Raw genomic sequence first — 13,204 nt, 5'->3', positions numbered from 1 at the left:
AAGACAGACAGGGACACTATTTGCACTGATGTGCTCCCAGGATAGCTTCTGCTTAGATGATAGGTGGCATTCTTTTCTCTAAGACAGTCTAGGATCAACTGTGGGGGTGGCGCGTTGCTCTCAAAACTGGTCTGGATGAGGCTTGTAATACAACCCAACTTCTTTAGTCACTGTAAACTCTAGGATTCGCTTTGGAAGAACAGAGGTTTAACTCTGTTGAAGCCAAATAGTATTTTTAAACCTTCTACTCAGAGTCTTAATGCAAGATAGATAGTTACATGGTACATAGTGGTATTTGATTCTTACTCTACACTCTTCTGTAAGGTTGGTTTGTATAGTTAGGCAGCTAGTGGATTTCACTAGTGGAGTAATTGGAATATTAGTTTGTAAAGTACTTTGAGATGAAAGCATTTAAAGAATGTAATATTAAGTAGCTTGTGAAGACAAAGCTAGATTAAAAATATTGTATGGGGAATCAGATTCTGTTTCTACAAGATTAAAGTTGGATCATACACATAAGTCCTCTTCATAAGTGCTGATTAATGGGAACCACATATATTTGTATATTTGCTTCCTCTCAGAATCGGATTATGGAACTGGAGGGGCGAGTCCGTAGGGCAGCTGCAGAGAGGGGAGCTGTTGAACTCAAAAAGAATGAATTCCAAGGAGAACTTGAGAAGCAGCGGGAGCAGATCGATAAAATCCAGTCCTTGCACAATTTTCAGATGGAAAATGCCAAAAAATTACATCAGGATGAGAAGGTATGACCTTTTCCAGCCTGTGGGCCAGTGTGACATTTTTATCAAACAATTTTCTGCCTGGGAAGAGAGTTACATAAATATTTAAGCAGTGCAAAAGCAGTGGATATCATCATTGTGATTAGGGGAGCATGGGGGAAAATGGAAATCCAATACAAATGTCTTTACTTAGAATGGCTAAAGAATGTTCAAGTTGTTTTTCATAGAGAAAATAAATTATTTAATGGGTGAAAAATCCACCGCATTTTTGGCATCTTATGCATAAATTTAATTATAGTTACATTACAGCAGATAACAATATTATGTAGAATAAATCACGTTAGAAGTTGCAGGTAGCATTTTTCAAAAGTGCTTAGAATTGACTTGACTTTTGCTTTAGAATACTGATGTTTGAAAGCAGCTTATATTCTCATCATGGTGCTGTATTGGACTTTTCCAGTGTCAAATGAAAATAATAAAGTACATTAATTGCTATAATTTAAAAATAGAAGCAGTAGCTACAGGATATAGAATTACATGAATTTTGAATGTATGGGTTTGGCAATATTGTACTAGCAGGTAAAAATCTGTTATCCTTTCTTGAGCTATGAAAAGGACTAATTAGAAAAATGACACACATTGCTACTTCTTTGTGCCATTCTGTGAACACATTTAAACATAGCTCATCTCTTTTTTCTTTTTTTTGTTGCCCTAGATGTTTTGGTTATTTTTCCTGGGTATAAACATGTCTTCCTGTACTGTTGCTACAGATGTCTTCAGTCGCTCTGGTTGCTTCTGCTATTCTGTAGCTCATAAGCAAAGCTGTGGATTGCTGCCTTTTGATTAGTGGATCAAAAGAATGGAACTGATTTAAATAGAGTAAAAGAACTATATTGAGAAATACTTGTTCCTTACTTTGAATTGCATAGCACCTCATGTATGGACCTTACAATTTCTGAGCTTTGCAAGTGAATGTACTTCTTAGATATGGAATACACCTCTTATGGACCAAGACCACCAGCATCAGGCACTCTGGTACTGCTGTGAAGAGACTGTGTAAGAATATGAAGTTTGAGTCTTCTGTCATGCTCCTTAAAAAGAAATGAGTTGCAACAAGAAGTTGAAGCAGTGAAAGCATATTGATAAAATCCAGTCCTTATGTATTTCTTAAGCTTGTTTACTCTTGTTTACTTGAAAGGACAGTTGCATTATCATTGGACAATTGGACCAATTGAAGCATACTCTTAACTTTTTATTTAAAAAACAAATGCATTCTTTCTGTTTTGTTTAAAAAAATGTACCCAAAGATTATTTTCAGTCCCAAACATATGACCACTGTCTCAGACTAACATAGACAGGGTGTCAATGAGTACTTTCTATTGTTACCATACCTCCTTTCCACTAGCAGGATCCATTTACTTTCTTTACTTTCCTTAGTTTTCATGTCAGAATTTGTCTGTTTCCTGGTACTAAGAGCAGGAACTTTCTGTCTTCCACTTTGCTTCTTAAGCAGCACAGTGAAGTGATGCAAGCAAAAACATGATATTCTTTGTCTAATGCATAGAAATGACTACTACTTTATTTTGGTGCTTACCAGCAAATCACCAATGTGAGCTTCATATATAATTTCTTCCTCTTGGTAGAGCCCCTCTGAAATATGGGAGCATGTGATTGGTTCTTTGGTTCTAAAGTGCTTTTCTTCCAGTGGGTGCTTCTAAAATGTAGGTCCATTAATGTTCAGTAATGGAATACTACCTAAGTCTGCTAATGAAACAGTATGCTTGCTATTTGAGGATAAGCGGTTTGGTGACCACTTCTAATTGTCAGTCCCATGGAAACCAGTTTGCAGAGCTTTTAAATGGTTGTTCCCCATGTTCAACTTTTGCTGCTTTGAATTGCGGGGGAGGGTTGCTTTCCACTGAACCAAGGTATGTCAGATGAAGATCTTGATGCAAGGTATTCCTGATCAACAGGGATCCTGGTTTTCTGTGATTAAAAAAAAATTCCCAATTTTTGGTTTAAAAAAAGTAACCTAAAATCCACGTTTCCATAATTTAAAATGAAACACCCTAGATATCTATGTATTAGTGGTGTTTCATTTTAATCATGGAAAAATGTGGATTTTAGGTTGCTTATTTTTTAAAACCAAAAATTGGGAATTTTTTTTTTTAAAGTCAGAGAAAACCAGGATCCCTGCTGATTAAGCAAGCTTAGGGTCTCCCACTGTAGACTGTAAATGATCCTGGGATTAGAAAGCTGATAGAAGCATGACTACTTATAGGAGCATACATCCCCTCTGTACTAGTATCTCTGACCTCCATTGGATTTCTAAGATACGGTGGGGTTTTTTGTGGGGGAGGGGGTGTGACAGATATGATTCTGGATATAGTCAATCATATATGGAGTAGTTGAAAAGACTGTTATCAAGGCTATGAATATTTTAGAAGTATATTTATGGCCCTGGCTAAATGAGTGAGGTTCTGTGGAATTTGATGTCTCTGGAAGGTAATTAGCAGACATACCAATGCTGTGGTTGCAAGATACCCAGCCCTGAAGGGGAGTAGTACTGACTGGTTTTCGGTGATTCAGGAGGCCTAGTTAGACAGGCCCTCAACCTGAGTGGCTGCCCTGATCTAGGAGTCCTATGTGCATGCATGTGCGCGCACGCATGCATGCACACATCTCTGACCAACTTGTGGTACCTGGTAGGTAAGCTGGCTGGCAAGCTTCACATGCATGTAACCTGTTTATGGTATATTTTTCTTTATTCTCAGTATCCTGGATGGTCATTAGTTAACTTCATCATGGTCTATGAGAGAAGAAAGCAGATCTGCAGGAGTATTTTCATTAAATTGTAGGGGACTGGAGCCCTAAAACTCTAGTTTGGCAGAGGAGGAAAGTGGGCAGAGGGGGAAAGGTCTTGGTTCTCTGATAGTTGCATAATTGTGGTGTTATAACAGAGGTAATACAGGAATTATGATTGTTGTTGACTCTAGAATTGTAGCACTTTGGAAATTAACTCCACTCTTCCTGGTGAGTGAAGAAGAGAGTCCAAAAATGGTCTCCTTATCCCTAAATGGGAATGATTTATATAATAGAGAAGTTAGATTGTTTGTGATTATATACATTACCACAATACTCCTTTTCCTTTTACATTCTGGTTGATTGTGATGTGTTTATACTGGGAGAGTAGAAGGATTTTCCAGATGGGGGAGAATTCTTACAAGAAAGATTCTCTTCCAACATAAATCCCAGGCACTGAATTTTTTTCAGTGACTTGTAGTATGTTTAATTGTGACTTGTCCTAAGACGTTTGAGTGCCAGGGGTTGCTTACCCCTGTTCTAAGCCATCACGTTTTCTAAAGGAAAACAGTGTAATCTACTGTTACCATGCAGAATTCATTATATCCAGGATGTGCACAGACTCTTTAAATTCCTCTCAGGAAAGTAATGGCAAAAACATCTTTTTCAGAGACTCTATTGGGTTCTTAAACTGTTGGATAAGCAGGTCTAATGAAAATAGAGCATTCATTTTCAGGTAAATAGTGTTGTATTTTACTTAGGGTAACAATCCTAAAATTTATTGGATTGTTACCCTAAGTAAAATTGTTGTATTGTTGGATGTGTAAAATGTCAATGACAGCTTTTTAACAATGGTCTTTAAGTATTGCTCTCAGCTCCTTTGTGAAAAGGCTCCATGCCTAATGCTTTCCTTCCAAGATAAAATACCTATCAGTATGTTTCATGTCAGCTCAATCAGAGACACCACTTAGAGAGGAACAGTCAGGCTATATAAGAGATCATGGTCTTTCAAAATGCTGGTTTCTTATAGAATCATAGAAAAGCAGGGTTGAAAGGGACCTCCAGAGGGCATACAGTCCAACCCCCTGCCTGAGGCAGGATCATCCCTATTCAAATTATCCTATACAAATTAATTGTCTAACCAAAATAGTAAAACTACTCAGTTACCTGTGGCAGATTCATGAGTTCTCTTTCAACTGCATCAGGGTTAAAGTGGGGGACCATGGTGGCCAGTGTCCTGCTGCTGCAAAGATTGTTAAAAAAAACCACACAAGAGATGCAAGGATGAAGGCCATGTCCTCTGCTACAGAGGAAGGTGAAAATCTTCACAGTTCATACCCATCTGCCCATGGAGGAAAATTCCTTCCTCCAGCCTCTCCTCATATGACTTGTCTCTCAAATACGGTGATTGGTCTGACTCTCCTGCCAGGAACATCCAGGTGTAAGTCTCAGCAGGAGCATTGGCATGCTCCAGTCAAAATTCCTGAAGGCTTTTGAGGAAGGCTTCAAAAAACCCTGACATGCAGCAGCAGGAAGGAAAAAAAATCTGTACTGGCCCCATGTAGCAACTAGCAAAGCCCAGAAGCATGTGAAATACCCATAGTAGAACATAGGCATGGCTACACCTAGCTCATCTCTGACCAATGCATGTCTAACTTTTTGAACACCTCCAATGAGGGAGAGCTCACAACTTCCCTAGGCAGTCTGTTCCACTGCCTAACTGTTCTAACAGTGAAGAAGTTTTTCCTTGATATCCAATCTAAACCTATTTTGCTATAACTTTAAGCCATTGGTCCATGTCCTATTCTCTGCAGCAAGAAAGGAAAGGTGTTTTTCCTCTTTGTGATAGCCCTTCAGGTATTTGGATACTGCCATCATATCTCCTCTGAAGTGCCTTTTCTGCAAGCTGAACACGCTAGCTCCTTTAGCCTCTTTTCCTACAACTTGCCTCCCAAGTCCTTTACCTTTTTTGTCACTTACCTCTGGACCCTCTCTAACTTCTTCACGTCATTTTTTAAAATGGGGAGCCCAAAACTGCATGCAGTACTCTAAATGAGTCCTAATCAGTGCTAAGTAGAGAGGCACTATCACTTCCTTTGATATGAGCATCAATGTACCTAATGCTTCTGTTGATGCATCCCAAAACTGCATTTGCCTTTTGTATGGCGGCACTGCACTGCAGACTTGTATTGAGTTTGTGATATACTAAGATTCCCAGAACCTTCTCAGTAGTGATGCCATCCACCCAGATGTCACCCCTTTTGTATTTGTATTTCTGATTATTTTTTCTGAGGTGTAGCACCTTGCATTTGTCAGTGTTGAACTTCATTCTGTTAGTTCCAGCCCAGCTTTCTAATCTGGCAAGATCCTTCTGAATTGCACTCCTGTTCTCCAGTGTGTTCATAGTCCTTCCCCAGTTTCATATCATTTGTAGACTTGCTCAAGAAACTTTCAATTCTAGCCTCCAAATCTATTAATAAGTATGTTGAACATCATAGCACAGACCCTGTAGGACTAAAGACTTCCAGCCATTCTGACGTGGATCTGTTTATAATTACCCTTTGTTTGCAGCTATTGAAACAGTTGTCTATCCACCTTTATAGTAGTTCTGTCTAGCCCAGGTTTTTCCAGTTTGTTTATTGAGATCATCCACCCAAGTAGTAATTTTGTCAAAGAAGGAGATCAAGTTTGTTTGACACAATTTGTTTTTAGTAAATCCATGCTGAGTGCTTGTGATCAGTCTTTCTTCCTCCAGATACTTGCAAATGGACCTCCTTAGGATATGCTGCAGTAACTTCCTGGGTATTGCTGTGCAGCTAACGAGTCTATAGTTTCCCCGAGTCCTCCTTTTGACATTTTTAAAAAAGGGGCATTCTTTCTCAGTCCTCTGGTACCTCACTCATATCCCACAACTTCCTAAATATTATTGCCAGTGGCTCTGAGCTTAATTTTTACCAGTTTATTCAGTTCCCTCAGATGAAGTTGATCAGGCCCTCCTGACTTGACTTCATATAGACCCATCAAAAGCTGTTTCTTTTGTTATCTCATCCCTCAGTTGTCCCCTTCTTTATCCATGTATTGTATTGACTCAAATATAAGATGACCCCCTGTCAGGGAATCACCGCATAGGGATGCGGTTCTCTGTGCCCCAATGACATCCGACTGCCTGTCATCACTGGAAAAAAACCTTGCCTATTTAGTCAGACTGGGGTTCCTCCCGGCTTTTGCCTGCCATGACTTTGATGTTTTACTGGGTTCCGGGAGAGGTGGTATTTGCCCAGTCTGACCCGGCTGAGGTCGTACCGGTGGGATCTGGCTCCAGGGAGAAAAAACAACAGTGACTAAAATACAAAAAGAAAGAAAGGAAAAAGGGATGAAACCTGGCCAGCAGGCTTAGCTGCTGCTTTGCCCACAGCTCGCTGGCTCTTGCGGCTCCTGCCATGCAGTCCTTGCAACTGAATCAACTAATTGGCATGCTGCCGCGATAATTGATAGCTTGTGGCAGCAATTAACCTCTGATATAGTTCATGAGCTCCTCTGAGCTTTCAGATCAATTGATCTGTTCCTGGGGTAAGTTTTCTCTCAGACTGGATCTATCCAGCCTGCCTTCCCTTACTCTTCTCCCGGCTTCGCCTGAGCTGCCCGGCCGGAAATTGCTCAGAGTGCCAAAAGACCCAATCCAGCACACTTGATTGGGTCAATAAAGCTGGCTCTGGGCATGTTGGGAATTCCCTCCACAATGTGGTGATCATCTTCTCAGGTAACTTGCGGCTAGGGCCACCGCGTTCCTGCGAAGGGGAACCGCTAGCCCCTTTATACATCTTCCCCTTTAACTCGCCATTAGGTGGGCCACTGTCATGTCATGCCTGTGTCATTTTTACTTCCTAGCATTATTGTTTGGGTGGTTCCTCCTCCTCGTGACATCTTGAAAAAAAATCAGCACCGACATTAGTCCTCCATGGTTTATACTCAATCCTAAAATGAAAAGGCTGCAAGGCCAATGCCCAGCGGGTGATGCTTGCATTATTTGCTAGTTTAGTCCTAAGCCACCGCAGCGGGACATGGTCAGTCATCAAGATGCATTTGTGACCTAGCAGGTAGTAGCAAAAATAATTCACGCCCTACTTAATTGCTAAACATTCGCATTCCACGGTTGCATATCTCCTTTCCTGAGGATTTAAGTTTTGGCTGGCATAAGCCCCTGGGTGAGCAGCTCTGTTGACTTTTTGTGATAAAATCATGCCCAGTGCCCTGTTTGATGTATTGGTCTGGAGGACGAAAGGTAATTTGAAGTCTGGAGTCTCCAGCATGGCCTCCTGACACAAAGTAGTCTTTTAGTCTTCTCAAACGCCTGCCTGCTCAGGGAATCTTGTTCAAGCAGGCCCCCATTTTTCCTTTTCAATAAGTCAATCAAGGGAGCTGTCATCTCTGCAAACCGAGAAATAAATCACCAGTAATACCCGGCAAGACCTAAAAATGCCCTTAACTGCTTACGGGTACGTGGAGGAACGTACTGGCATAAGGCCTCTACCTTATCAGCCAGTGGACGGATATGCCCTTGTCTCACCATGAACCCCAGAGACTTGGACTCATCCTTAACCAAGGTACATTTTTTGGGGGTTAGTCGTGAGGCCAGCCTGCCCTAATTCCTGCAACACAGCCCTCACCACTTCTAGGTGTTCACTTCAATCCTGGGTGTATATGATAATATCATCTATATATGCTGCTGCATATTTTTGGTGTGGCACCAGCATCCAATCAATCGATCTTTGGAAGGTAGTCGTTGCTCCATGCAATCCGAAAGGCAAGCTCCTGTATTCATATAAACCCCATAGGGTGCCAAAGGTGGTCTTGGCCATATCTTCCTTTCTCAGAGGCACCTGCCAGTAACCCTTAGACAAATCTAGGGTTGAGATTAATTTAGTCTGCCCTGCCCTGTCCTATAACTCACCCATCTGAGGCATGGGAAAGGCATCAAAATGGGATATGGTGTTTACCTTCTTAAAGTCGACACACAACCTTAATGACCCATCCAGCTTCATTACTGCTATGGTTGGACTATGCCAGGGACTCAGGGATCCTTGAATGACTGCTTGGTTTAGCATCATAGTAATTTTCTCCCAGATCTTCTGATATCTCTGATAGAGAATCCTTCTCCACCTCTCTCTCTCACAATCTGGCCTACGGGAGTTGTTATTTGATGGACTATTCCCTTAGCGCATACCTGGTATCTCACTGAAAACATCCTGGAACTCCTTCACCAGGCCTCTTAGTTGGTCTTGCTGCTGACTTCAACAGGGTCCCTACAGGAACCTCCACACCCGTCGTCCCTGGTTTAGACCCACCGCCTGAGTTGCGATCGAACTCCTCTTCTTCTGGGGAAGGTCAAATCAGCAAACCCTCCTGTTCCCTCCACTCCTTTAACAAATTAACATGATATATCTGTCTTTCCTTTCTACACCCAGTTTAAATACTTTGTAGTCGACGGGGCCAACCCACTGGACTACTTTGAATGGACCCTGCCAACATGCAGGGAACTTGCTCTCAGTGTCGGGGAGCAGGACCAATACTTTCTGACCTACTTGGATTTCTCTCTCTCATGCCTTTCTCTCTCTCGTGTCTTTTGTCATAATAGGTCTTTTGAACACCCTGAGCCAATCTCAGATGTTATCATGACAGTTCCCTCATAGCTCAGAGATAACATCTCAACTCATTCATGTAGTCTGCATTATTTGTGCCTCTAGGTGGGGTTTCCACCCAACCTTCCTGTACCAAATTTAACAGGCCTTTAGGGTGGTGCCTATATACCAGGTCAAATGGGGTGAAACCCAAGGAGGACTGGGGGGCCTTCTGGACTGCAGATAGCAAAAGGGGAACCATAAGGTCCCATTTATGGGGTTCCACCTGAACACAACAGCACAACGTATTTTTCAACGTCCCGTTAAACCGTTCTACTAGGCCATTGGTTTGTGGGTGGTACAGGGTCATACGTAGCTGCTTGATCTTAAGTACCTTACACATATTCTGCAGGACGCCTGACATAAAGTTAGACCCCTGGTCGGTAATAATCTCCTTGGGGATTCCCACTTGAGTGACCCACTTAAGGAGTTCTTCCGCTACTTGGGAACCCATGACTGCCCACATGGGCACTGCTTCTGGGAACCAAGTTGCGTAGTCTATAATTACCAGCAAAAATTGGTACCCTGACATACTCTTGGGGAGCGGACCCACTACTTCTAGAGCAATACAGGAAAAAGGAGTATTTGCTATGGGTATAGGTTGTAACAGAGCCCATGCCGGTTTTTTCCAGCTTACTTTCTGGCAGGTGGGGCAGGTCTGGTAGAACCTCTCTGCCTGGTCATACATTCTAGGCCAGAAACACCACTTCGTTAGCCAAGTGGTTAACAATATGCCCACCCAAAGGGATCTCGTGAGCTAACTTCAGCAGGGGAACCCTGAAACCGGTTTGGGATCAACAGCTGGGGAAGCTCTTGCCCCTCCTGGGCCCCTATTTTTTATCCGATATAATAAACCCCTTCTAATCTCAAACCTAGGTAAGCTTGCGAGACATTCAGGGTTGATCATGACTTCTTCTTTCTTGGCTAGCAAGTCTTGAGTACAGCCCGGAACTCAGGTTCTTTGGCCTGTGCATTCCGAAATGACTTATCGTTGGACAGTCCTTCCACATAAAAGCCCACTACAGTAGGTACCTCCTCCTTGTCTCCCATCAGATTGACTTCTGACAGCCCTCTCTATCTTTCATGGTGTTCAGGACCTCATAAATTTCCTTGCAATCGCGTCCTATCATGGGATATGGGAGGTTGTGAGCTAAACCCACTGACATCTCTCTCATGGCCTTCAGCACAGTCACCTTGTATATCCTCCGGGGGTAGTATGTGCCTTGCCCATGCATACACGTCATCTTAACGGGAGTTGTTTTCTGGACGTACCCATTCGGTGCTGATGCAGATAGTATAAATGTGTGTGCACACCCAGTATCTATGACTGCTTCGAATCTTCTATCCCCTACTCATGCCTCAGTTGTAGGTTGGGGTAAAGGGCTGTCATTATCCTTTCTCCCCATGCTACAGTCCATAGACTCTACTTCTTTGGGCTCTCTGGGTCCTCCTGTGGTTCCCATCCCCTCAAATGGGGAATGTTTCACCCTAAGCACTGACCGCATCGTATTGGTACAGTCTCTGGACATACATCTGAGTCTTCTGCACCGGAAGCAAATCACCAGGGTATTGCCTGATCATTTAAAGTCTTGGGTCTCTTTACCTCTTTGCCTCATGGTCTCACGAGGCCTAGAGTATAAACCCACCATTGTATTCCACTCCTGAGGCTCCTCTCCCAGGGCACTATTGAAGTTCTCTGCCAACTGCAAAGCTTCAGTGGGCGATATGGATCTATGATAACGGACCCAGTACTGGGTTTCCTCATCCAAATCAACCAGGAATTGCTCTAACAAATTTCTGTTGCAAATTTCTGCCTTCGAACTATCTGTGGGTTTCAATCACTTGGCTACAAGATCTGCTAACCACTGTAACAGGGCCCTTGGGGCCCTTTCTTCACACTTTTTCTTGGTGTGAGAAGCCTGTTGATGGGTCTTGGGGTTAATATCCAATCGATATAAAATCTCCCTCTTCACTTTTATCGTAATCCAGGGCTTTGTCTCAGGTCATAGCCCCATAGGCTGCTTGGGCTTTTCCTATCAACAAAACCCCCAACTGACCAGCCCAACAGGCTTTCTGCAGCTGAGCAGCCAACACTGCCCTCAGAACTTTCCAAGAAAATTTTGGGGTCATCCTGAATAGTCATTTTAGGTACCTTTTAATTCCATGGCGTTCCTTTGATGCCACACCTGCTGTTGCACCTAGCTCTCTTCCAGAGCCAAGTGGCAGGCTGACTTGCTGCAGAACTTGTCCCATTATGTGCAGGGTCTGTTGAATCGGGTTTGGCCCTGCTGCTGTCGCACCTGAACCATCCATAGTCTTAGATTCTTCCTGGCTGTTGTCAAGGTTCCCAGCCAATGCACCACTTTGTCGAGGAATCACCACATAGGGATGTGGTCCTTTGTGCCCCGGTGACATCCGGCTGTCTGCCCTCACTGGAAAAAACACCTGGCCACGTAGTCAGACTGGGGTTCCTCCCGGCTCTCTCCTGCCATGACTTTGGTGTTTTATAGGATCCTGGGAGGAGTGGTATTTGCCTAATCTGACCCAGTTGTGGTCATCCCAGTGGAATCTGGCTCCGGGAAAAAACAACGACTAAAATACAAAAGAAAGAAAGGAGAAAGAAATGAAACCTGGCTGGCAGGCTTAGCTGCATTTTTGCCCACAGCTTGCTGGCTCTCGTGGCTCCTGCCACTCAGTCCTTGCTACTGAATCAACTAATTGGCATGCTGCCACGATAATTGATAGCTTGCAGCAGCAATTAACCTCTGCTATAGTTCATGAGATCCTCTGAGCTCTTAGATCAATTGATCTGCCACCCCGTTCCCAGGAAAAGTTTTCTCTCAGATTGTGTCTTCAGCGGGTCCATCCAGCCCACCTTCCCTCACTCTTCTCCCCCCTTTGCCTAAGCTGCCCAGCTGGAAATAGCTCTCAGAGTGCTGAGAGGCCCAATCTGGCACACCTGATGGGTCAATAAAGCTGGCTCTGGGCATGTTGGGAGTTCCCTCCACAATGTGGTGATCATCTTCTCAGGTAACTCACAACTAGGGCTGCTGCGTTCCCATGAAGGGGCACTGCTAGCCCCTTCCCACTCCCCTATAATTAGATTCTATATATGGAAAATGTATAAATTTATTATAAGTTTCTAGATATAGAATTTAATATTGGAGGTTTGCCTTGTATTTGTCCCCCACCCACTGCTGTAGAAGGAAAAACAAATTTGGGGGGACAGATGGTTCCACTGTCCTTTGCCTGCCTAACTTCTTTCCCGTGCAGCCTCTTTCTACCCCTCCTTTATACTCAGACCCTGCTCTCCCCGAAAATGCGGAAATGAGGGGAAATTTTGAAAATAGTCAGAATCATAGAGAAGTAGGGCTGGAAAGGACCTCCAGTGGTCATCTAGTCCAGCCTCCTGCCTGCAGCAGGATCATCCCTATCCAAAGCATTCCATACAAACCATAATCTAAACTCTGTATAAGACTACCCTCAACCCTGACACAACACAGACCTAACAGCTGAACTTGCCACAGGTAAAGCAGGGGAACCTTGGCAGCCGCTTTGTTTCTTCTATGAAATGTTGTCAATATATACTCAAGAGATCCTGAGTAGAGGGCCACACCTCTTGCTAAACAGGAAGGCAACCCCCCCCACAGTCTGTACCAGTCTGACCGTGGGGTAAAATACTTTCCTGACCCCAAATATGGCCATCAGTCTGACCGTGAGTGGAAGGGCAAGATGTTGTAGCCAGAAACCCCTGGCTTTGGTTCCAGCAGGAGCATTGGCACACCCCAGTCCAAGTCCCCAGGCTTGGCTGTAGCCAGCACCCAATGACTCTTGGAAGGCTTAAAAATACTCTGACACACACAGCAGAAAAGGTGAGAAGGGAGTAACCAGCAGGCCCAGAAGCATGGGAAATACCCATAGTAGAACATAGGTATAGCTACACCTAGGTCATCCTCAACCAGTGGCTGTCCAACCTCTTCTTGAACA

At 43.5% G+C, this 13,204-nt stretch overlaps 1 protein-coding gene across 4 annotated transcripts in view; it reads left to right on the top strand.

Annotated features, from left to right (window-relative positions):
* GOLM1 (golgi membrane protein 1) overlaps positions 1-13,204 on the top strand; it is a 60,217-nt gene that overhangs the window by 13,538 nt on the left and 33,475 nt on the right. For all 4 annotated transcript variants that reach the window (XM_014608784.3, XM_006265664.4, XM_059724829.1 and 1 more), the window contains exon 3: positions 582-761. In XM_014608784.3, coding sequence (XP_014464270.1) covers positions 582-761 — 180 coding nt within the window. The remainder of the gene's footprint in view (positions 1-581; positions 762-13,204) is intronic.

This window comes from Alligator mississippiensis, chromosome 3 (assembly GCF_030867095.1).
Source record: "Alligator mississippiensis isolate rAllMis1 chromosome 3, rAllMis1, whole genome shotgun sequence".
Classification (NCBI taxonomy): domain Eukaryota; kingdom Metazoa; phylum Chordata; order Crocodylia; family Alligatoridae; genus Alligator; species Alligator mississippiensis.
The sequence above is the reverse complement of the archived record's forward strand: the minus strand, read 5'-3'. Positions and strand labels throughout refer to the sequence as shown.